Below are 23,250 nucleotides of genomic sequence, written 5' to 3' on the forward strand. Positions count from 1 at the left end.
AAACCATTGATGCTGATAGGGTGAGTGTTTTGTCCTGCTTTTAAGTTGATGACGAGTTGGTTGATAAGGGCATGGACACGTGTTGGGGAAGATCTGGCAGCTGACCCAAGGCTGACCGGTCGACCAGTCGCTCGGTTATCCAGGGTAGAGGTTTAGCATCTATGGATATAGATAAGCGTTTGGGGAACCACCTGCACCATTCATCAGTCTCGCGCACCTCCGTCTACCCTCCATCTTGCATCCGATCTCAAGGCTATTGGTGCAATCGCCCCATCAGATTGTCATACCTCTCGCGTACCCGGTGAAAAATGAGATAGTTGGTATCGAATTTCAAAGCATCTAATTGAGGAACACAAGAACCCTAGAACAGCAAACCATCTCGGCTTATCACGCCGTCGTTACTCTACAGTACTTGTGGCGCGAATTAGATTTTGGGAACCTTGTGCTATGCTCTTGCTACAACGTTCACTCTGCGATGACGATGATAACGGACAACTTCAAATTCAAGCTCGATAGCAGATATAGCTAGATTGACATAGAACGTCAACAAGATTGTACACCCGGCATTACTAAAATGTTTGGATCATTTGCGAGTAGCGCTAGAGATATTGTTTTAGCAACTACGACAGTCAAGGCTAATAGCTCATACATCTCGGCAATTCGACCAGTGTTCTCCATGAGTCATGCGACTCAAATTGATCTCTAACCCACTGCCAGTGGGTCCGGGTATCACTAATGCAGTCCCAAGATGATGAAAGGGTTGTCCTCGTGAAGCGGGCGGTACTCAGAAAAGCAGCCGACGATAGACTCCTTCCATCCATCCATCATGCAACAAGCTTGATTCATACTGGTGCGGGTAAGTTACTTACTATGAAAAACATATGTATAGGTGCAACTTGAATTATATTGAGATGAGTCAGCATCATCCGCTCCCGGACTCCGCACGTTTCTTCCGTCCTATCTTCGAACTCGATGATGTCAATATTTAGGATGTACACAGGCTGGGCAGCAGTCCGTACTTCCCAGAATTAAGTTGTCGTTTATAATGGTGAGCATCAATACTTCACAGTCCTACACTCCGTAATAGAACTGACCCTCGAAAGGTTTACATTGGGCGTTTATGCAGTAATTTCATGCGATGGAGATGCGCGAGTTTTATCAAATCCGAACACTTATCCATATTCTCAATGTTTGCAAATTGCGCTTGAATGGGATATCGATATCTGGTATCGAATCTGGGAACCTTCTGAGGCGCATTGCACAATCAGCATCTGACCCATCTGTCCGATCACCTGCAAAAAAGAAAAAGAACTTCGCTTTCTGGTACATGGTTACGATACGAATTCAACTGTCGTGCCAATCAACATGTATGGATAAGGAACCGGTCGACTGATATCACTGATCAGCTGCCCCAACACGTGTTTCAAGCCCAAGCCCTTATCAATTTGTCATGACCTTAAAAGCAGGACTTAGCCCACCCTAATATCAGTGGTATCATGCTATGCTCCTTCGTCCATTCGTGTCAGAGCATCCCACTGACATGTTCTACAGCCTAAATAGCACATGACCCTGATATCGCGACTCACGAGTATCACGCAATATACGATACTCCCCCATGTTGCTTGAAAGGAGGATAGTGCAGTTCTCAATTCACTCGATGAAAGCCATCATGATGGGAGCACAAGATACTCGTATCACATTCTGGTCAGTGGAAAAATCTTCGGACCGTGAAGTTCTGGTTTACGATGGATACTACACAGATACTGTTCTCGTAGAACACTCCAGATGGAAACATCAGTGATGCGATTCATCATCTTCAGGAGCGTTCGAGGCGTCCATGGCACTCCTGTGAGTACCAAATTAGCCCGCCGTGTATCATTTATGCGAGGAGCTTGCATTGTAACTGTAAACCAAAAACATTGGCTATCCAATCATTGTTACTGGTTCGGAGATACGATGTGGAGACTCAGACATTTCGATGACGCTTTTCCTGGCAGTTGAAGAATTGTGCCGACGCCACGATGCGTGCTTTCGTTACGTTGTTAGGATAATCAGACAAAGGTGTTTATCTCTCTCTAATTAATGTGGCTTTTGCCGCACATCTACGCAGCAGTGTCTCACCAAAACTTATCTTCATGTTAAGATCAAGACTTGCATATCCGCTATATATGTATTATCACTTCTCTATGCAAGTGATAGATGGTTCTCGATCACAGCGACTCCCCTCTTAACTTACAGGATGAGCCATATTAGCAGTACGCGAAACTCTACCCACCAAGACGTCCAGGTCGATCGAGTCAAGGGGACAATATGACAGTATTGAGTTCAGAAATAGGCTAGAAAAAACCATGTGAAGTAGATAAGAAATGCATCTCCTACGAATATTTGGCGTAACCTCCAACGTACTAATTCACACAGGACAGTCGTTGCACATAAGTAGTGCCAGTTGCGGACATGCGCACGAGCGCTCATCTACACAGCATTTAAGCAGTGAAGTGACACAAGACAATAGATACATCAGTGCACCTTACAAGTTGGTCGAATGAATGAGTGCTCAACTTTTAATCAGACAGCAGTTAGTTGATCACTTATAATTGGAGATTGAGCGGCTGTACTTCCGAACCATCACTACCCACACCCACTACCAGCTTGCACAATCCACTGCCAGCAGCTTCGCTTGCTGGGATATTATACACACCATCTACCAGCCCTATTCTACATCACCACTACTGCCTCTCCCAATGCCTCCCACCATCACCATGCACCGCCGCCTTGAGCCGTTACTTGCCACACTCTCCCAGTACTATGTTGCACACATATTGTCAGGCTGCACTGCCGCGTCTCTCGCTTGTGGCCTCCTTTCAGGACCTGTGGAGAGACGTACCGGTTCTTGCCAGTGCCGCTGAACGTTTGAACAGCCCCAGTCGTAGGACAATTTGTAGCACATCATTCATGTACTGCCCTTGATATATTTATCATATCACGCACGAGTCATTGACCATAAGAACTTAGAAGATCCAATCTCATCAAGATCGCAAGGTACCAACGACATACGGGATCTGGGCACTATATGACAGACTGATTCGTGTATCACCATTTCGCTATGGTAAGAGCACTAAGTGATACATCACTACCCCAGCTACAGGTGCAGTCATTTCCGCTGATGGAAAGCTGCGGCTAGCCACTGGTTCCGAAGACAAAATGCCCACACATGGGACATTCACGCCATCCTCAAAGAAGCTGGCCTTGAAGACCTCCTTCAACCTTTACTACTGATGTAGAGCTTATGTCTCTTCAATCCAAACTCTGCTAATCTCCCCCTTGCAGGTTGCAGCTCAAGAGTCATTCATGGATGCATGCAATTTGTTTCTCAACCTTTCCGGTGGCTGTAACCTTGAGATTCTATTTAGGCGGATGCTACACAGGCTGAAGGTGATGAACTGTCGCCAGGCTTTTTTAACGATGTGGCAGATGGTGCTTATGTATGAGCATCAGCGCTTTTAATTCGTCCCTAATCCGACCTCTTTATCTCAGTCCTCCAAAACGTACGGTAACCATCATCGTTCCTCTTCCCGCCGTCCCCGCCCTCTCGCACCCTCTTTGGGAAGTGTGAGTGCGCTCATCAGTCACCTTTCGTCGCCTTTCTGCCACTCTCAACCCCACACCAATGAAGAAATCGAACTCCCGCAACCTATCTTTTCTCGTCACCGTCCTCGCGTAGTTGAAGTTGCTGCAGTAAAGGACAGAGAGGTATGTCTTTCTCTGGCATATTGATTTCTAGTGTTCAATGATTTCTGTGCAGGTTGTATTTACTGCTCCGCTGCCACCAGAAAAAACACAGCAGCAAAGCCAATCGCACGCCCAAAAGTCGTCCACGACACCACCTGCTCGTAGCACTGAGTTATGCATAAGTCAGGCAACTAACATCACGGCTTTCTGGGGTGTTAGCAGAATTTTTGGTTCGGGGTGCACTGAATTCCTTCAAAGAACTGTGAGGACTTTGTTTAACATATGTCATGTACGTCTCACTTACACATTTCATGCAAAATTGTGACAATTGTGGTTGTATGTGGGGAACGGGGATTGGCATCGATGAGCGGCTATCGAACGTCAGCTAGCGAGCAACGTGACGAGTTGTACAGAAGTTCGATGGTGGCTGAGTGGCACCATCAATGTTAATTATGTCAGTGATCTGATCTGGTGTCAGTGCAGGAAAAATGGGGCGCGAGAAATATTTAGTCCTTACGTATAGGAAGGTTCGTACAGCACTGGTGGCAGACCCGAGCGCTGAACGCTTGATCTACATAGCAATAAGCTATGAAGATGGCGCAAGGAACGAACCTTATAAGACGACTTGAATCCAGCTTCTTCAACTCCCAACCAGACGCCCTCTGATAGTGGTGATTGAGGAATCATCTAAACGGTGTTACTTGTAAGTGATACTGTAGGCTTTTCTGCAGAATACAACTGACGAGATGCTTACCAGCAACTTCGGGTACCCACAAAGATCTCTTGCACATTCTAATTTCCGCAGCACTTCCTCCATAGACAATCCCGAAGTTAGCTTCTGGGTAAAGAGTAGATCCTGTAAGTGGTCTGTCTTGTTAACAATGACTTGTGTGCCCTGATAAGAATTAAGGTAGGAAAAAGACAGGTCCTTGACTCACCAGCAATTATTGCCGTTGTTGGATAACCCAATCCAATTCTAAGATTCAGCCTCTCTCGCATACATAGTGCAGAATCTGTTCAGGTACTGAGCGCCGACCATGTCTTTCCCCACCAGTCAGACACCAGCGATCACGCCACTCCAGACGTTGGAAGGTCATACTCATTGGGTAACCGGTGTTGTGCATTTGCATGACAGACAACAGATCATCACATGTTCGATGGACGGCTCATTATGATTATGGGACCAAGAGAAAGGCGCACAGATAGGAGAGGACTGGAGAGATGGAGAGGATGAGGTAGCAGTGCGGTCCATGGTATTGTCTCCAAATGGCAAGACAATTGCAATTGGATGCCATGACGGGAAAGTGAGGTTATGGGACGTCGAGACGAAGGAAGTTATTGCCAAATGGATAGGACACAGAGATGTTGTGTGTACATTGTCCTGGAGTCCAGATGGTAAACGAGTGCTGAGCGGATCCTGGGATGGGATGGTAAGAGTCTGGGATGTCAAAAGTGGCGAAACTGTCGAAACTGTCCTGACAATCAAAACCGGGCACCAGTGGGTGAACGCGGTGGTATACTCACCCGATGCAACAAAAATTGCAACCGGTGGAGACGAGGATGCAATACAAATCTGGGATGCCAAGACGGGCGGACTGCTTAACACGCTCAAACATGATATTCAAGTTTGGAGCTTGGCATGGACGTCGGATGGAAAGCTTATATCGGGTTCATTCGGCCAGATTAGGATATTTGACACGGCCACTTGGCAGCAGATCGCCATTCTGGAGGGTCATACAGACTTCGTCAACGCAATCTCCGTATCTCAGAATCAACGATTCCTTGCAAGCACATCGCTCGATAAAACAGCACGTCTGTGGAATCTCAACACCGGCCTCTCAGTCAATCCACCCCTCCAGCATGAAGATTGGGTGCGCTGCACAGCCATTTCTGCTGATGGAAAGCTGCTAGTCACTGGTTCCGAAAATGCAGACGCGTACACATGGGATATTCACGCCATCTTCAAAAAAGCTGGCCTTGAAGACCTCTTCCTACCTTTATCTGATGTAAAGCTCATCGCTCTTCAGTCAACACTACACTAATCTTCCACTTGCAGGTTGTACGTGATCTAATTCTCAACCTTTCCGATGGTTGTAACCTGAATATTCTATTTAGGCGGATGCTCCTCGCCCTCTTGCACCCTCTTTGGGGACTGCAAGAAAAGTATTCGGTCGCCTTTCGTCGCCTTTCCACCGCTCTCACTCCGACACTAATAACTTGACTGAAGCACAACCCTCAACACCTTCGGGGGTTGCAGTTCAAGAGGTTGCAGTTCAAGAGTCATTCATGGATGTACGTGATCTAATTATCAACTTTTCCGATGGTTGTAACCTGGATATTCTATTTAGGCGGATGCTACACAGGCCATGGACGATGAACTTCCGCCAGGCTTTTTCGACGACGTGACAAATGGTGCTTATGTGCGTCATCAGCGCTTTTAATCGACTCCTATTCTGACCTCTTGATTTCAGCCCTCCGGAACGTACGGTAACTATCACCCTTCCTCCTCCCGCCATCCCCGCCTTCTTGCACTCTCTTTGGGGAGTGCAAGAGCATTATTCGATCGCCTTTCGTCGCCTTGCCACCGCTCTCACTCCGACACTAATAACTTAACTGAAGCACAACCCTCAACACCTTCGGGATTACATCCGCGTGCGCTTTTCGCTAGTCTGTCCTCACTCACTCGCCACTCTCTACGTGAAAACAATGCACCAAATGAACTTCAGCAATCCTCCCCGCCTTTGCGATTACATCCACATATGCCTCTCGCTAGCTTGTCCTCACTTTGGCCACAATCTCGACTCAACAATGATGGAGAAATCGAACCTCACCACACAACGCCTTCGGGATTACGTCCAGATACACTCATCGATTCCCTGTCCTCACTCTTCCGCTCTCAACCTCACACCAATGAAGAAATCGAACTCCCGCAACGCTCAAGGCGACCTCGTGTTGTCGAAGTAGCTGCAGTGCGAGACAGGGAGGTATGTTTTTTGGGTGGGTTTAAAATTGTTGTAATTTAATGATTTCTGTTCAGGTTATATTTACTGCCCCGCCGCCACTAGAAAGAACACAGCAGCAAACCCAATCGCACGCCCAGGAGTCGTTCACGACACAGCAAGCTGCAGGTACTAATTCTGATACACCACGTCCAAGACATCCCCATTCACTACCCGTCCGGTTGTTGTGTGATCTCGTGCTTTTTCTCTGCTGCGCATCTCCTCGACACGCCAATACAAATGCACAACCAGCACTGCAGCAGCAAGGCCAACCGCAAGGCCAAGGCCAAGCCCAGGCATCATCATCGCAAACTCAGCCTGCCACCCCCTCGGCATCCACGACACCACCTGCTCCTGCTACTAGTACTGTTGCATCAGGTGCAACGACCGTGCATTCACGACCTCTTCCACTGCGAGCTCGCTTCGTGCTGTTTCTTTGTTGTGCATCTCCCCCACATGCCGATGGTCATTAATACAGGTACAGGTACACAACTATTTCACGTTTGCTTCTATGTATTTCTTATCTTTTCGTCTCGCAACTACATAGATCGATCTCGTTTCCTTGTGTGTATCGAACTCGACAATACCAACTTTTGCGAGGAACATTCTGAGATTAATGACAGCCCAGGATCTAGCACGGATGATGGTTTGTTTTCCTACATAACCCATTTTCCGTCCGGATCTTCATTCCGCAACCCAATCTCGACACCTACTAGGAGAGTAATGAACGCAATAAATATCTAGCAAGAGAATCTCATCAGATGCAGTATGCTATCATCCGCACTATTTCGAGAGTAGGGTATCATGTGTGAAAACCTCTGACGATGTACGGTCATCTACTGAGAAAGGGAGCCTGAGAAACAAGCGATAGTACTCAGTACAAAGCTCTGCGTGCTCAACGTCAACGCTGGCTCAACATACTTAACCATGAACGTCTCCAATCCACAAAAGAGATGAAGAACAGATTTAGCTTTCAGTTCACTTGGGGATGAGGCGTGTGTGGACTGCTTGTTCAATAATATGATGCCACGAGTCTAGGACTTGGTAGTGGTCAATTCTTGGTAGGAAATAATTGTGATTGTGATTGTGGTTCTTAAACTTCGCAAGACAGGGGAAACACGTAGATCGCCATGGTCGTGGTGGTTATGTGGTCATGTGCCAAATTTTCACCTGAAATTCGGCACAGAAAATAAAAACGCTCTTCAATCTGCACTCAGTGAAATATATTGGGTCTTATCAGCGTCCATTCACGTATAACAGCCCAAAAATGGTGAAACAGCAGCACTCACTGGATGCAAGTGGCCATGGAATTAAAAAAACAACGTCAGATAATGGAAAAAGCAGTGAAGTGCCATATTTTTAAAGATATGCATGCATCATACCGTATCGTCATAATATCCATGGTGACCACGTGCAGAGCAAGCGACAATGCAGGATTAGCAAGTGGAGGTGGATATCAGTTTACTCCTCTTCCTCCTCCTCTTCCTCCTCTTCACCTTCCTCCTCTTCATCCTCCTCCTCCTTTGCAGCCTCGACGACAGCTGTTGCAATACGGTCCAAATCCCGCTGGCCGTCTTGGCTTATCCGTCGTCCACCATTGTCGGTCTGCTCCAAGACACCAATCTTCTCCAGCGATTGACAGACTTTTCTTTGGACGGAGGCAGAGGAGTCGGCGTGGTGTGATGGGCGGTTGCCGCGTCTGTTGCGGCCACCGTGAAGTTTTGTCAATGCACCGATACCGACGTCTTTGCGGAGGTAGATGTGTCGTGCAACAGCAGCTGATTATGATCGTTCTTTAAAATTGTTCTCTGATAAACGGTACCGAGCGCAACGCACCTGCACGGACGTAGTACCAGTCTGGGTCGTAAGGTGCAAGCTCCTTGAAAGACCCGGTTTTAACAATGTCGACCCATGTTGGGACTTCAAGCTTTCCCGACCGCTTGAGATGGGAAGCATATGCGGTAATGAAAGCATCGGCGCTGCAAGTGATATTCACGATTAAATAATGGGTCAATTCGACACAAGTTAATTACGTACCTGATATCTCTTACTCCTGGCATGTTGAATAGTGGGAAAGACGACCGTGAATAACCTTGAGGAAAGTAACGCGGAACGTTTCGCGCGACGGTTGGCGACTTGTGTACGACTCTGAGAAATAGAGTTCAGTACTGAGTTGAAATTCAGCCACCGCTGTGCAGTTTCTGGATTAGTCAGCAAGGTATTTTCGAAACGTTTACGATGAGAATGGCACTCGAATCTATGCGAGCAAATTGACAGTCCTGCACACGCGACACATAGAAGGTCGATACATAAATTCGAAGGTTGAGCAGCCCGCTGCCCTGTACAACGACATGATTTTCATCGCAGAAGATTATCAATGTAGGCGTGTCGCCCGCAATTCCAGATAGTCCTGGACATGTTTGGGTACAGTCACCGCTTGCGTTCGAGTGCAGGCAAGAATATTTGAGCCCCATTTGATCTGACTGGCAGGTTTTTACACGCACCTCATCGACTACAACAACTTCAAGTTTCTGCTTACGTAAATGGCATAATATCGTGGGGTTCCTCATCCGATGCTGTGCACCCACGGTACCATGATCATATCCACTAGTACTGTTAACAAGGATATTCAAAGTTTCCCTCCTTTTGCATCTTTACCTTCAGAATTACTCATCGAGATCTTTTCGACTTGCAGCCTCACAGGTGACTGGCATATCCCCCTCACACTATCTAAAGTCTGCCGTTTATGGAGAGACTTGATCGTATCGGCACCCTGCATATGGCAGACCATCGTCGTACTAGAATCGAGGCGCGCCATGTCCTCCATCCGTACTCAGGCAGAGTTATGGGTCACTCGCTCCTCGCCTCTTCCATTCAATGTAGTCCTCAAGCTAACAGATTTCGAGCGACTGTTACCTATCATGTCGTGCTTCCTCCCCAATATCGCCCGATGGATGCGCTGCACTATCACTTATGACGGAAGAATTTTCGAGACATCCTTATCCGACCTCACCCTGTCCTCGCCTCGTCGCATACTACATCATCTTGATATTCTTCTCAAGACTCCCTTCGAGGACGTCGCAGGTGATGATGAAGATGATGTCATCTTTTTCTCCTGTGGAAGTACGACATACCGTCACATATCCATGAGAGTAGCAACGACCAAACTGCCCCATACAGAAATGGTCAACCCCTTATTATTCACGTCCCTCGACATCTCAGAGACTGCATTTGAATACTCCGTCCGTTCACCGGACCTCCTTCGGTTTCTTGCCCATTGTCCGAACTTGGAGCACTTATACTTTCACGGTTTATCCAATGATGAAGGCACTCTTAACGCGCCACCGCCTTCCATCGCCCTTCCGCGATTACACACGCTCCTCCTAGACCAGGTTTGCAATCAGCGCAGCATCCTCTCGCATCTCCACCTCCCTGCATTGCGAGAGCTTCATCTGCGTCACATCAATGTAGACTACTCACTCGAACCATACCACGTCTCCGAAGAAGGTGACAGCGACGACGAGTCCCACGACTTTTCCCAGTCACCACACAGCGACCTTCACACTGGTATGGGAATCCGCAAACTCTTGTCGCGCTCACACCCCCCGCTCGAGATCCTAGACATGGATTTATCAGATATGCGTACCAAAGACTTCCGCTGGGTCTTTGATAAGCTATCCGACCTGAAACAGTTCTCCATTGTTGGGTCGGATATGTCGGATTCAGTGGTTGCGCTGTTCATGCCTTTTGTTGTTAAAGATGGAGATGGGGAGCAGATGAGCGTACGCCTGCCCCAGCTTTCGGTTCTCAAGATGTACAGCTGTCAACAGCTCTCGGGGGATGCGCTGGTGAAAACCTTAAGTGCACGCGTCCACTACACGGATCATGCAACGCCAGATGCTACACTGAAGACGGTAGTCATTTCAAGCTGCAATGATTTTACTGCGGGTAATGCTCAAGAGTTGTCCTGGGATTTGCACGATCGTCTCCATGTGTCGTGATGCTGTCTTTGATTTGGAATGACATTGTTAGGGATTGTTTTAAGGGCATGGTCTCAGTGCACATAGACGTACTTATACTGTATTTGCTCTGTTCTGTATCATTATTATGCAAGGTTTAATACCTAAACGATTATCGGAAGGAGTTTCGACCTTCCTTGGTCCAAGATCCGAAGTATGTGATATAAAGTTGATAACATCGTTCCGCCGAAACAGGTATATGATATAGAGGGATTCCATCCCTTCTGTTATGGTCCGACAGACTGGTGGAAAAGCACGCCGCCCCTTTCATCTGGCTTGCGTCTCATTTCTATTTCGCTATTAGCATGAACCCACGACTCAACGAAGCAGCTCACCTAACAGGAAAAACAACTTGCTGTCTCTCTGCCGACTCCCTCAACAGACGTCGAATGTCTACAACGTTTTCGTAGTTGGCCCTCCACACATTATCTCCATCGCGCTCACCCCAATGGAAAGTATGAAACGTATCCACCTCGTATCCCTCTTCCCACTTTTGCCTCACAAAAGACGCATTGAACGGCGGCTGATATATCCACCACTGTCATCCCACAATCAGTCAGCACACATTACAGACAGCAAAAAACACGCCAAGTCTCACATGGTCCACAAAGAGAATCGGCTCATGGCGAGGCGCGACCAAGTGCAGTGTTGTAGGTACAGCAATCTCAAGGAAGCAAGTCGTTTCAAGGAACAGGCTCAATACTTCCATAAATATCCTGCGGTGCCGCCCTGGGATGTACATCGTGTCTGCGGAGCCTCCGATAAGGCGCGTTTCACCATTGGTAAATGCAGCGAGGCGTTCTCTCAAGTGCACGGGCACTTTCCAGAAAGCTTCCATGCAGACTCCGACTCCCACGTGTGGATCACTATAGATGTGCGATAGCTATCAGATAAGCGCAGGGGAACGCCTTGTGAATTAACTCACCCCCACCTGCCAAGAGATAATCAGAAATATCGATGAGAGTTTATCAGAATATCACGTACCACCAGTCAGATCCCCATCCCCTCCATGTTTCCGTGAGATTGATAGACGGATCCGGCGATACGTTGACAGGGGGAGCATGCAGGCCGAGGCTGAGATTATTATCCTGTGCAGGGTTAAATACAGGCAGGCCCCATGGTGAATGATACCAAAAGAATTCCCGGTCAAACTTCTCCAATCGTGGAATATTCAGCAGAGTATCAAACGGCACCCATAAGTACCCATCATAACAGTCTTGCTCCTGAAGAGCGGTATACAGCATATGATGAGCCATCTATGTGACTGATGAACACCAGGCACGTGAATTAAAATGCTTGGAGTACACACGCGTCCTGCCATCTTATAATATGATGGATCAGTCAGATCCTCATCCGAATGGTACGAGTCCACAAAGACATCATACGAGTGATCAAAGCCGGAATCCTCGCGGGAGGCAGGTCCAATGTAGAAAATCTAATATCGGATATATGAACCTAACCAAAAGACTTGGTCGCACAGCACTCACATTTGGAAAATAATCAGAATATACTTCTCGGTGGTAATCTAGGTTGGCGCCGTAACGAGCGTGGCTGAAGAAGACTATTAGCAGGATGTTATTGAAGCGGTCGTAATTTTCCAGTGTTTTCCTATGCGAATGAAACAGTAAAGGCCGGCGGTGACAATCGCCTGGCTTGGACTCCAACTCCGAGGTGAAGCCCCACTGCGGTTCAGGGGTGTGTGTTGTCCATTCATTCTCATGTATCATTGTGAACGATACAAAAAGCATATATCCGACCAATACCGCTGCAAATACAAATACAACCGGATAGCGAGGCTTGATTTTTTGTATCAGCTTAAGAGCGGGCCATCTGTGGAGTTTGCCTACCCGAGTCACGCATTCAGATTCAACATCTTCCTCCGTGGTCTGTCTTATGCTGGAGACATATATGCCCGCTGCTGTCAATGTGAGAAAGCATCCTATGAATACACCTGGCTCGTTGAGGAAACCTGCAGTCAGCGAGAAAAAGACAACGGTCGAGGCAAGCGCGGTCATGATGCTTTCTAGAATGATATCGTAATCTGCTGGCCTAAGCATGAGGCATGCATGAAACATAAAATACTCACAGTATATGGCATAGAGCGCGAATATGTCTCGACCGGCCTCCGATAGACATGACAGAGCCAGTGCGATCGGATCCGCGTGCGATCCAAAACCATGGCTTCCAGTTCCAAGGAAGGCGACGCGGAACATATAGAACGATAAATGGGCAAAACAGCCGACAGCGAAAATAAGCAAGTTGATAGCATCGAAAAATGATGGATGGTGTGATTTGTAGACCTGTGTGTACAACAGGCTCTACTCTGAACTTGGGTCCAAGTGTGAGATTTTATGACTTACAATATCAACCAAGGTGTCAGAAAACGTGATGCTGAGCGCAGAGGCAAGCAACGAGAGGTATGGCAAGTCATTTGAGCGGTCAATGAGACCGCTCTGAATAGAATTAGAGAAGGCTCAACTGCTGGCAGTAGTTGCCTTACCCGAACGATAAAAACCCCGCAAAACTAAGTCATATCAAGTGCTCAGGAAGATCGCTATCTTACCAGTTTCCTGGAATGACATACCTGTAAAAGAGCAGCATACCACAGTTGCGGAGCATACGTCCTGCAAAAGAACGCACGCAGCACAAATAGCGAACAGAGACTCGCCGCGGGGATTACAAGGTATGGTGCGAGTGGATCGATGTGTTCTCTGCTTCTAGATATCTATGAGAAATATGAAGTAGTCGTAATTTCCCTGGGATGAAAAAAGAGCCGGACATACCACATAGGCCCGAATCGCGTACAGCGTGGAGATGCCAAGGATGGACAAACTCGAGCGCGCGCCACCAAGACTCGGGCTTGACCGAGGACAGAGTCTTTGTGCCAGCTCGTTGAGTCGGACATTCCTGGGAGTAAAAGGCTCGCGATTGCATTCGAGTGGGATATCGATATTGTCCAAAGGTTGATCTTCGTTGTCATGTCGGCAAGGATCGAGCGAATCGTAGCGGAAGTATTTTTGTCTCCAGAAGTATAAACCGAATGCAATGAATAACTTAATAGCTTCGGTGAAAGCGAGATGAATATGGATGTCGACAGGGGTTTCCGATTTGTTATGGTCAACCAGAATTTCGGATGAGATCCAGAGAACAAAGAACCCAATCTAGTAACGATGAGCTGGGTGATGTTGAGCATGATGTCAGATGTCAGCGACTGACTGGAAGAAGAGCTTTATTCTGCAAAAAATTGTAGTGAAACGGAAACAAATGCATGGGCGGCAGGCGATGAAGAACTTGTGCTTTGGGTTCGGTTCTGCCACTCGGCGTACGCTGTCGCCGTAATTAAAATTATGCCTGATGCCGAGGGACTAGTGTAATGCTAATAGACCAAAAAGAATGACATGCGGTAGTGCCAGTGAGTTCACAGTTCAAAATGTGGTTTGAACTTTGCTGGAGTAATTGCGGTTCATTGGAACGTCGGAAGTGATCGCTTCGCAACTCGCGCATGCAAAGTCGGACCTGCAAGAGCGCGAACTTGGAGTCCGCAGTCTATCCGACTCTACACTAACTTCCGCCAGATTGCAAGCCATAAAATTATAAAACTCGGTTATTCACGACGAAGTTCATGATGGTGATTGGCTAAAGATGGGCACGGGCGCTTATCAGAAGATCATGATGCTTCTGTCGCAAATACCCGAGCAAGACCTTACTACTGCATGCACCGCTGGAAGACAGGACATTGTTAAATCAGGTAGTGTACATTTCGATATATATGCGATTGAGTATACAAAAAGCTCATAATACGCGATGATCGACAGTAAAATCAATACACAACGTACACCGCATTAATGGCCATTGGAGCTATTGATGCCACCGGTATCATTGAGCTTCAGGTTCCTTCGCGCCGTTAGCCAGAAGTTCCAAGCCTTTGGATTTTTGAGTAAACCAACTCTCGGCGAGCGCGAACACCTTCACGCAAACGCTCAAGAGCGGGGACGGTCATGTCCCAAGACAGACAAGCATCGGTGACTGACTGGCCATATTTGAGGCCAGTAGGACCACTCGACGGTAAATCTTGCCGTCCCTCGACGAGATTAGACTCAAGCATGACACCCATAATGAACGCCGACGTGTCCTGGCTCCCCAGTTGTTGAGCCTGAACGAACAGTAAATAACAATAGATAAAAGCGGGGGAATGCTCACGATGTCTTCTACAACTTCAGTCTGCCTACGATGTTGTTTTTGGCTGTTTCCATGACTGCAGTCAACCTGAATTTGGACCATATCAGCAATAGTAAGATCCTGAATATGACTTGGAAATTACCATGATTTTGCAAGGAAGACTAGCTTTGGACAGCTTCTCGCCACAATCACGGACGTATTCTGCAGCATAATTAGGGCCTTTAGAGCCACCACGCAAGATTACATGTGTGTCTGGGTTGCCCTACCAAAGTTACTCGCTGCGGAGGCGTTAAAAAGGGTAAGTTGCCGTACCTCGGTTTCAATGATACTGCTAAGGCCTTCTTTGCCCACACTGAGAAAGACGTGGCCACTCCGAGCGGCACGGCATGCATCTATCGCAATGCCAACGGATCCGTCGGTCGAATTCTTGAATCCAGTGGGCATCGACAGTGCAGAGGTCAGCTCTCGGTGCACTTGAGATTCCGTGGTGCGCGCGCCAATAGCTCCCCAGGATACTAAATCGGCGGTGTACTGAGGTGAAATTGTATCGAGGAACTCGCAGCCGGCAGGCAAACCAAGTTTAGCTATATCTAAAAGGAGGGTGCGCGCGATGCGCAGGCCCTTGTTGATTTGGAAACTGCAATTCATGTCGCTGTTTCTTTATTATTAGCACTCGTTGGTCGTAAATCATTGGAAACACACTTACGGATCGTTAATCAACCCTTTCCATCCGACAGTCGTACGAGGTTTTTCAAAATATACGCGCATAACGATGTGCAAGTCATCCTTAGCCACGTCCGCATAGGCTTTGAGCAGCTTGGCATATTCAATTGCCGCACCCACATCGTGGACCGAGCAAGGACTGATGACTGCAAGTCAGTCAAGACTCATCTGCACATGATTAATTCATACCCAACCACCACTATCAGCCGATCGTCGTTGCCTCTGAGTATATTTTCAGTTGCCCGACGTCCCTCAACGACGGTGTTAGCAGCAAGAAAAGTCCTGCATGTGCGTTAGAATATCATCATCAGAAAGTGAAAGCACGCACAAAGGGAGATCTTCCTGCAGGATTTGAGGCGGAATCAATGGACGCGTTGCTTTGACGCGACGGTTCTCAAGCCGTTGAAGTGCTTCTTTGAAAGAAAGAGCCATTGAGAGATCTAATGGAAAAGAGGGTAAATATGTGTCTGTTGAAGATGAGCGAGAATACAGAGCCTACCGTTTTCTGGCATTGAACTATATAGGTTTTTAGATGACGCTGATGAGTACGGTTTGCGGAATCAATACCACTGATCAGGCTATCTTGTGAGAATGGCGATAGGTGGAATAAGAGAATTCCTCCTTGGATAGTGAATGAGAGCCTGATGAAGATATTTCCCGAGCCTAGGTCGAGTCATGATTCCTGCAGCGCAAGGTTTAATCCAGCACCAAAAAAAGTAAATTCGCACCGATATTTGCACGTGTCATCCATTTACACTTTCATATTCCTCAGAAAGTTTATTTGCGTGCCTCTGTTCAACCAACCACGTTCTTGTGTCATTCGTCTTTTCTGCCATCCTCTTATCAGTATTCAGTCATGGATTTCTCACAGCTTAACTCTGCTGAACAGGCCCAAATGACCAAAATCATCGAAAAAAAACAGGTATTGGTTCGTCATGTGCGCTTCAGCAGAGTCTGAACATTGCATCACCCCGTCAGATGCAAGACTTCCTACGTCTATACTCAGGCCTCGTGGAAAGATGCTTTAATTCGTGCTGTAATGACTTCACGAGCAAAGCATTGTCTTCGAAAGAAGTGATAGCCCTTCATACCTATCTTCACATCATTCGAGTTTAACCTTTGAGCAGGAGCAATGCGTTATGAATTGCGCGGACAAATTTTTGAAGCACTCTGAGCGGGTAGGGCAGCGATTTGCCGAGTTGAATGCAGGTACACTTCGTCTTTGTCCGAGTTGGAATAGGCTTATAATTGTTCTTCAGATGCCATGGGTCCCAAGCCATGAGAATCAACCGTGCAAGTTTAATCCGTGTGCTGTGTGCTTTCAAGGTGCTATCATAATTTTATCTTTTCATGTTTGATTAGTATGGCGACTTTGTCGCAATCATCCCCAAATCCAACGTGCATGCTTTTTTATTATAAAATGACTTTGACCTGTGGCGCTTGTTCACGCTGATAGTCTCAACTACTATCTATGTTTCCACAAGGCGCTTTATGGTTTCCTCGGCATTTTGGTTTTCCGTCTCGTCTAGATGTTGCGTTCATTCCTGTTATTTGCGTCGACGCGATGATCAGCGTTATGGGAATGTTATTTCAGTCTCCCATGCACACCCCAAGCCCTTGGCACGGTTTCTGTCATAGAGCCACTCCTCGGCCATTATCTGATATGCTCTCCGTGTCATTCTCAGGCGCTTTCGCGTGTCCGCCGAAAGAAGTAAAACTCATGACGACGAACTTTAAGGAATTATTGCCACCATGGTCAACTAGATTATGGGGTTTCGAATGCAGCCCTGATAACCACCTGGGTTGTGGTTGCTTATCGACGCGAAAGCTAGATGCTGATAGCGGCGACGTGTTCGACATGCCATCTGATGAGCCTACGTATTTTCGGTGCGTCTACCACTTGATGCGCCTGTTCATACCTAAGGTGGCCCAAAGGGTGACATATTCCCCATAACTCCCCCACCGTCAGTACGCTCAGCCTTTCCCGAAATATGGGCGCGACAGCGTGTAACGGACATGATCATCTGAATTTCGCAAAGGCAACCAAAAAATTGACAAAAACGTGACTGGTCTCGCCCTGGTCTCACAGTACCACTTAAGCCCTAGTTCTTATCCTTCTGCTTTCACTCCATCAAAGGACCCCCGCAAAAGCATCAATTTCTGCAGAGAATTCCGTAAACTCTATGCCATGATCACAGATAATGCAGATTTACTATTCATGTCTGCTGATGCAGAGGTAGCGTGGGAAGATCTATATTAGGGGGCTTTCCAGATTTGTTACTACGAGCTCGCACTGTGACTATCTCGGAACTTCACTCAGTACCAGCTTGTTAGTCGTCCTTCTCCCTCTGATTGATTTCCATGGCGCCCCATCCTCTTGTCAATGAGTCTTCGCCAGAATTCTCCCTCCCTGATGCGAACGGACACATGTTCAAGTTTCCCCCTGAAGAACAGGGGGTGCGAGTGAAGAGACCTATTGCATTGTTCTTCTACCCCGAGGCAGGTAAGCACTCGTGCATCGACATGCTCCGACCCGAAGTTGTGCTCATCCATTCGCTGCACAGGAACGTTTGGTTGCACTCGCGAGGCTTGTCAATTTCGTGATGCATTGGTTGGTATGATACCCGTTGTTGCATAGATATGTATGTGCATTGAGCATGAATTTTCAGAGAAAGAGATCTTCAAGCGGACTGATGTCCAGGTCATCGGGATAAGTTCCGATCCTGTGCCAAAGCAGAAGCGATTTGTTGAGAGTCAGAACCTTACAGTGAGTTGTCTTGAAGTTTTGGAGCGTCATGGTCTAGATGATCGCTGCCTGTACAGTACCCTGTCCTGAGCGACGAGAAGCACGTTGCGTATCACGCTTTCCATGTCGGCAAGGGCATTATGGGATTTGGCGACGCCAGAACAACTTTTGTCATCGACAGTGAAGGTATAATCAGGTAAAGCCATGTACGCTCTTCATGCAGGATTCAAATGTGACTAGGAATATAGGGATTCGTTATCTGCAAACGTAAATTACAACGCCCACGTCAAATTTGTCACTAAGGCCCTGGAAAAGCTGGAGTCTCAACCTTCTGTCAGGTCTCCGTCAGAGACCAGTGACGCGGACGCTGCAGCAGCGCGTTCCGAATCTTCCGATGACTCTTCATTGTCACAAACTCGTGACGAGTTGAGTCGGGTTGCATACGTGGTCTGTGCGTGACGAGTTCGTCTCGTACTCTTACTGCTTTAGTTGTATCCCATTGGTTGTGTTATCCATGATAATGCGTCATGTGCGATAACTCAATAAAGTCCGTACTATGTAATCAGTGACATAAAGCTGGAATCTAGTGAGATCTGCAAAACCTGCCATTTTCCAGTAACTAAGTATGGCTAGGCCTAGTTGATGAAGGACATGCTATTAGCCAAATTTGCGGGGACCATATGTGCACCATTCGAGATCGGCTGGCCTTATTGGGAAGTACGACCCATGTGTAGTAAGGCTGATAGTGAGTTCTAAGGGGAATGACAGATCAATAAAAAAACGAGACGAGAAGTCACCTTGCTTGCAAGGTCATATGGCATGCGACAATGTGTGTGGGATTTTCTGCCAATAATAAACAATAATAAATATCAATAAACTGTATACAGCTTTGTTTCTACAATCACAATCCAGTACCATCTACTATGTCGCAAAAGCTCAATTCTGCGCTTGACAACTTAACCATGAAGCAAATCATAGCTGCTATGGGAGACGACCTATACATCAGTTACTGGGTGAGACAGCACGACCCAGACGACTGTACAGCATCGCGACGACACCTGCAACACACTTTCACAACAGTGCCAAACACTGATATAACGCTGACATGCAAGTACACGGTGTTCGTCGAAAATCCAAGATTACTGATGCCAAGAAACCATGTCCTGGCGCGGATGGCAAGCATGAGTGGTAACCAAGAAACTATTAGTGGTAGTGTCTTGATCGTGAAACAAACACAATCCGTCGAAAACACAATAACCGACATAACCAAAGCTGAGATGATATTGATCAATTTCCTGCTAAACAGGTTAGCTGGTTGTATACATGCATATAAATTCGCAACTAACGCCGAACAGTATCATGCACAGCCAATTACTGACAAACATGTAGCACAACATAGCACTGTACGAAGCAATACAAGGGAATATAGCAGCCTGCGTGTATCTGCTTAGTAAGAGTGCAGACAAGCAAGGTTAAATTCGGCAACGCCGAACCCTAGTTTTGAATATGACTTTGTGAAAATAAATTTTTTGAGCTGAGACGCGGGACTTTGGAACGTTGGGTGAAACACAGACCCGGAGGCTAAATAGACTATGTGTATGATGATTCGCAAATTCAATTTGAAAGGTCGTGCGTTCGTGACGTGTGAAGGTGTGAAATGATAAAATCTAAAAGAGATGTACTGGCAGAATGTCAGAGATGGCTCAGAATCCTCAGATGGGCCGAGACAGGACGGCAGCCAACGGCACTGCAAGCAGTGTTTAAACTCCGCTCAATGTTTTCAACGGCTAATGCCGCCTAACATAGAATGTCGCTCTTGACTCTGCTCGCCCCTTTAGCCCGCCACTCTCCTTGCCGCCTGCCAACCGCCTATCTCCCTGCCTGGTATTAATAACCGCCGAGATGTCGGACACAAACATTCATACACATACTTCGTTTGGAGGTGCCGATGGGCCTGCCGATGCCCCAAACTTGTCCCCAGACTTTGGCCAGTACCACGTGCCTCAGATGCGCGTGGAGAAGAGGACTTGCGCCTTGTTCGGAAGTCGTAGTCGGCACGTAAAGGGTATCATATTTTTTTGCTGCTTGAATACCATTATCAGAGGTCGCGAGACTCACTTAGTACTTAGTTTTTTAGGGGTGTTCAAAGTTACATAAATGCCAGCGCCCAATGTCCAACCTCGTCCTAGAATAAATAGAAGTGCAAACCCCGCCGATGTGCCAGTTTCAACTTTAGATTGCGCAGTCTATCGCCAATCATATGAGTCGCCGTCATGAACCTCCAGATGGTCAGGGGTCCGCAAGGTCCACAGACGCGCCTCTCACGATGTCACGTAAATCTGCTCAATACTCAGGTTCATCTGGTTTGGGTAAGCAACACTTAAGAAGCTTGGAATAGCCCTTTTGATGTGGCGCACGTCCCCCAAGTTCCTGCAGTTCGCCATATCATATGCTTACTACCGAACGTCTGATTCTCCGCTCTTATGTCGAGAGCGACCTCGATGATATCCATCGCCTCTGGAACGATCCACTCGTTCAGCCCTTTATCATGAACGATGCTGTCACTCTTCTTGGTCCAAAGTTCAAGGAGAAAATAAGAGTTGCGATGGACCAGGCAAACTTTGGTGCCGTAATCGCGCTCAAGGAGACTGGGGAATTCATGGGTCAGGGATTGATCACTGTCTCCGAACCAAAGAATCGCGATGGCACATTTGGGATCTGTTTACTTCCAAAATTTTGGAGTAATGGATATGGAACCGAGGCGACAAAGTTCATGATCGATTTTTCGTTCAAGTGGTTCGGTCTGAACAGAATGTCCCTCGGGGTCTTTGCAAATAATCCACGAGCAATTGCTGTCTATGAAAAAGTGTGAGTGTCCTTTCATCTCATTAGCCCTTGTAATCGCATCTGCGAATGATGGCGGATTGATGTCATTCTCTTATATCAGTGGGTTCGTTATAGAGGGTAGGAAGCGCCAGGCAGTGTGGATGGATAATCACTGGGAAGATCTTTTGACGATGGGCATCTTGCGAGACGAATGGCAAGGGCAACGTTGAGAACAAAGGATGGCGGTGTTTGCAGACCTCGTTTCGTGTCCATGAATACTCAGTACTCACTACACATTTACGTTCAATTCTAATTCCAATGTATCACCAATCTAGGCCGAGCTAAGTCATTCAGCTTGCAGGAACATCTGCTCCATAAATCCGTGGCTTAGAAGTCGAAGTTTGTGGGTAGTGTACACAAAGATTCATATACATACTTTTTTGACAAGAATAGCATCGATGAGTTTTCCTTCATATCGGAATCAGATGACGGTAAAGTAAATGCCAAGGCTATCGTGGAGCATACATAGAACCAACTCGGCACCAAATGAAAATCATATCACATCCGTAAAATAATCGGCCAAACTCTCTTGTACCTCCTTCACCTTCCCAGCCACAGCAACCAAGACGTTGTCTTTGCACCACGGCATTCCATCGAGCATTCCTTGCGTAGGTATCTCCCGCTCCACAAGGGCCTTTGTGACACTCTCTGCAAGCATCAATTTGCCCACCACATCCGCGTATTGTAGAAGCAGGACCTGACGGCCCATATCCAGTGTTGAGCGCCATAGCGCAGCCCAGGCTTGATTACACCGTGCTTGAGCGCCCCCTGTACACCGCGGACTATGTGAGATAGCAGGTGGCTCGCCTGGCAGACGTTCCCATAGCCGGCCAAGAGCGTAATGCCCGGAAAGAAGGCGAATGCGCTGTGCTCGCGTGAGTGACGTATCGTTATCCCAGACTTCCCGGCCTTGAAGCATCATGGCATGATACGCGAAACCAAGCAGAGTGCGCAGATTAAGCCGTTCTGCAACTCCAACAGCGAGCGCGATGTCCTTTCCAGATGCGAGGAGCCGTTTCCATCGCGATGTGGCAGCGTCAAGAAGATCCCGTTGCTCACAAAGAGATGCAAGTTCAGTAAGTTGCACAAGGTTGGGCCCCTCGGCGTCTTCAACTTGAAGGTTTGGAGAGTGCGCTGGGCGCGTGTATATAGTCGTAAGGGCACCAAGGGCCCATGCTTCGATCGAGCGGAATTCATACTTATGCGTAATACGAGCGAGATTGAACAACTGAGATGCATTCGCCTTAGGCGTTAGCGCGAGGGTGAGCTCGTGTGGCCTGCGTGTTATTTACTAAATCCAACTGTGTCCAAAAATTGTGCAAACGTACGTACAAGGCGTATAAAGCCCACAGAAGAGCGCGGAACTCTTGTGCCGTATCTCCCTGGAGCCTGATCGGATTGTCGTCGCTTTCACCTTCGGGTCCCGCAGTGACACTCGGCGTACTGGAGCTCGAGCGTAGGTCCGAGTCTAGGGAGAACATACTGTCAAAGGTGGACTTGTCCTTCGTCAGTGTCGACCTATGGACCTAAGAGTGATGACTCCGCGTTAGTAGGACACGATTCGATGCACGCAGAAACGAACCCTAAAAAGCGTGTTTTCTACGAGTAGAACGGTGTTTCCGTCGGGTATATAGTATGTTGGATCATGATGAGGTATGGAAAGCTGGAGCTGGAGCTTTGGAGTTGTTGGACTGACATCTCCTGAATGCATGAAGCTGGTTGTGAGATAAACGTCGGAAGGTAAATGCGCCATCAAACTATCGAAAATATAGCAGAGGCTATTGGCGTTCAGGTGAGAATGTTGTTGGGCGGTAGTGGTCAAGGTGTAAGGCCGATAAGATTACTTACCTTGTTTAAGAAACGCAGCTGACCTCCTGTCAGATTGAGCAAGTCACTACAAATAAAATAAACTATGGCCTTACATAAATAGTATTGTACAGTATACCTACAACGTGATACGGAAATTATA

General features: G+C 47.4%; 10 protein-coding genes across 10 annotated transcripts; 5 read left to right on the top strand and 5 right to left on the bottom strand.

Annotated features, from left to right (window-relative positions):
• Window positions 1–4,766: 4,766 nt before the first annotated feature.
• Window positions 4,767–7,201, top strand: F5147DRAFT_778321 (WD40-repeat-containing domain protein; the record flags this gene model as incomplete). Its single annotated transcript, XM_041442114.1, has 6 exons — window positions 4,767–4,821; window positions 4,918–5,735; window positions 5,845–6,021; window positions 6,078–6,149; window positions 6,201–6,713; window positions 6,767–7,201. 6 exons carry the CDS (start codon window positions 4,767–4,769, stop codon window positions 7,199–7,201), a joined length of 2,070 nt encoding a protein of 689 aa, XP_041288254.1.
• A 572-nt stretch (window positions 7,202–7,773) lies between these two features.
• On the bottom strand, window positions 7,774–8,927 carry F5147DRAFT_641606 (ribosomal protein S19e). The gene is made up of 3 exons (XM_041433060.1): window positions 8,766–8,927; window positions 8,565–8,707; window positions 7,774–8,506 (listed from the first exon to the last, which is right to left on the bottom strand). Exons 1-3 carry the CDS (start codon window positions 8,786–8,788, stop codon window positions 8,190–8,192), a joined length of 483 nt encoding a protein of 160 aa, XP_041288255.1. The 5' UTR covers window positions 8,789–8,927; the 3' UTR covers window positions 7,774–8,189.
• On the top strand, window positions 8,928–10,904 carry F5147DRAFT_716519 (uncharacterized protein). The gene has a single exon (XM_041438603.1). The coding sequence runs from the start codon at window positions 9,302–9,304 to the stop codon at window positions 10,727–10,729; it is 1,428 nt and encodes a 475-aa protein (XP_041288256.1). The 5' UTR covers window positions 8,928–9,301; the 3' UTR covers window positions 10,730–10,904.
• Window positions 10,905–11,078: 174 nt separating this feature from the next.
• F5147DRAFT_747588 (uncharacterized protein) lies at window positions 11,079–12,960 on the bottom strand (the record flags this gene model as incomplete). Its single annotated transcript, XM_041439964.1, has 6 exons — window positions 11,079–11,285; window positions 11,346–11,613; window positions 11,732–12,003; window positions 12,057–12,182; window positions 12,235–12,716; window positions 12,834–12,960. The coding sequence occupies 6 exons, from the start codon at window positions 12,958–12,960 to the stop codon at window positions 11,079–11,081; spliced, it is 1,482 nt and encodes a 493-aa protein (XP_041288257.1).
• Window positions 12,961–14,469: 1,509 nt separating this feature from the next.
• On the bottom strand, window positions 14,470–16,334 carry F5147DRAFT_618406 (uncharacterized protein). Its single transcript, XM_041432574.1, has 8 exons — window positions 16,149–16,334; window positions 15,978–16,089; window positions 15,839–15,931; window positions 15,633–15,788; window positions 15,239–15,578; window positions 15,069–15,188; window positions 14,948–15,013; window positions 14,470–14,900 (listed from the first exon to the last, which is right to left on the bottom strand). Exons 1-8 carry the CDS (start codon window positions 16,159–16,161, stop codon window positions 14,652–14,654), a joined length of 1,149 nt encoding a protein of 382 aa, XP_041288258.1. The 5' UTR covers window positions 16,162–16,334; the 3' UTR covers window positions 14,470–14,651.
• A 50-nt stretch (window positions 16,335–16,384) lies between these two features.
• On the top strand, window positions 16,385–17,379 carry F5147DRAFT_716524 (Tim10/DDP family zinc finger protein). The gene is made up of 4 exons (XM_041438604.1): window positions 16,385–16,571; window positions 16,628–16,723; window positions 16,777–16,858; window positions 16,909–17,379. Exons 1-4 carry the CDS (start codon window positions 16,506–16,508, stop codon window positions 16,929–16,931), a joined length of 267 nt encoding a protein of 88 aa, XP_041288259.1. The 5' UTR covers window positions 16,385–16,505; the 3' UTR covers window positions 16,932–17,379.
• Window positions 17,380–17,948: 569 nt separating this feature from the next.
• F5147DRAFT_754976 (thioredoxin-like protein) lies at window positions 17,949–19,182 on the top strand. The gene is made up of 5 exons (XM_041440311.1): window positions 17,949–18,152; window positions 18,214–18,264; window positions 18,319–18,416; window positions 18,473–18,591; window positions 18,644–19,182. Exons 1-5 carry the CDS (start codon window positions 18,011–18,013, stop codon window positions 18,852–18,854), a joined length of 621 nt encoding a protein of 206 aa, XP_041288260.1. The 5' UTR covers window positions 17,949–18,010; the 3' UTR covers window positions 18,855–19,182.
• Window positions 19,183–19,296: 114 nt separating this feature from the next.
• Window positions 19,297–19,814, bottom strand: F5147DRAFT_716526 (uncharacterized protein; the record flags this gene model as incomplete). Its single annotated transcript, XM_041438605.1, has 3 exons — window positions 19,742–19,814; window positions 19,454–19,690; window positions 19,297–19,390 (listed from the first exon to the last, which is right to left on the bottom strand). The coding sequence occupies exons 2-3, from the start codon at window positions 19,657–19,659 to the stop codon at window positions 19,297–19,299; spliced, it is 300 nt and encodes a 99-aa protein (XP_041288261.1). The 5' UTR covers window positions 19,660–19,690; window positions 19,742–19,814.
• Window positions 19,815–20,844: 1,030 nt separating this feature from the next.
• F5147DRAFT_584037 (acyl-CoA N-acyltransferase) lies at window positions 20,845–21,451 on the top strand (the record flags this gene model as incomplete). The annotated part of the gene is made up of 2 exons (XM_041431767.1): window positions 20,845–21,263; window positions 21,343–21,451. 2 exons carry the CDS (start codon window positions 20,845–20,847, stop codon window positions 21,449–21,451), a joined length of 528 nt encoding a protein of 175 aa, XP_041288262.1.
• Window positions 21,452–21,774: 323 nt separating this feature from the next.
• On the bottom strand, window positions 21,775–22,992 carry F5147DRAFT_778327 (uncharacterized protein; the record flags this gene model as incomplete). Its single annotated transcript, XM_041442115.1, has 3 exons — window positions 21,775–22,558; window positions 22,614–22,807; window positions 22,864–22,992. 3 exons carry the CDS (start codon window positions 22,990–22,992, stop codon window positions 21,775–21,777), a joined length of 1,107 nt encoding a protein of 368 aa, XP_041288263.1.
• Between the last annotated feature and the right edge of the window lie 258 nt (window positions 22,993–23,250).

Source organism: Suillus discolor (assembly GCF_016758755.1).
Source record: "Suillus discolor strain FC423 chromosome Unknown F5147scaffold_69, whole genome shotgun sequence".
Taxonomy (NCBI): domain Eukaryota; kingdom Fungi; phylum Basidiomycota; class Agaricomycetes; order Boletales; family Suillaceae; genus Suillus; species Suillus discolor.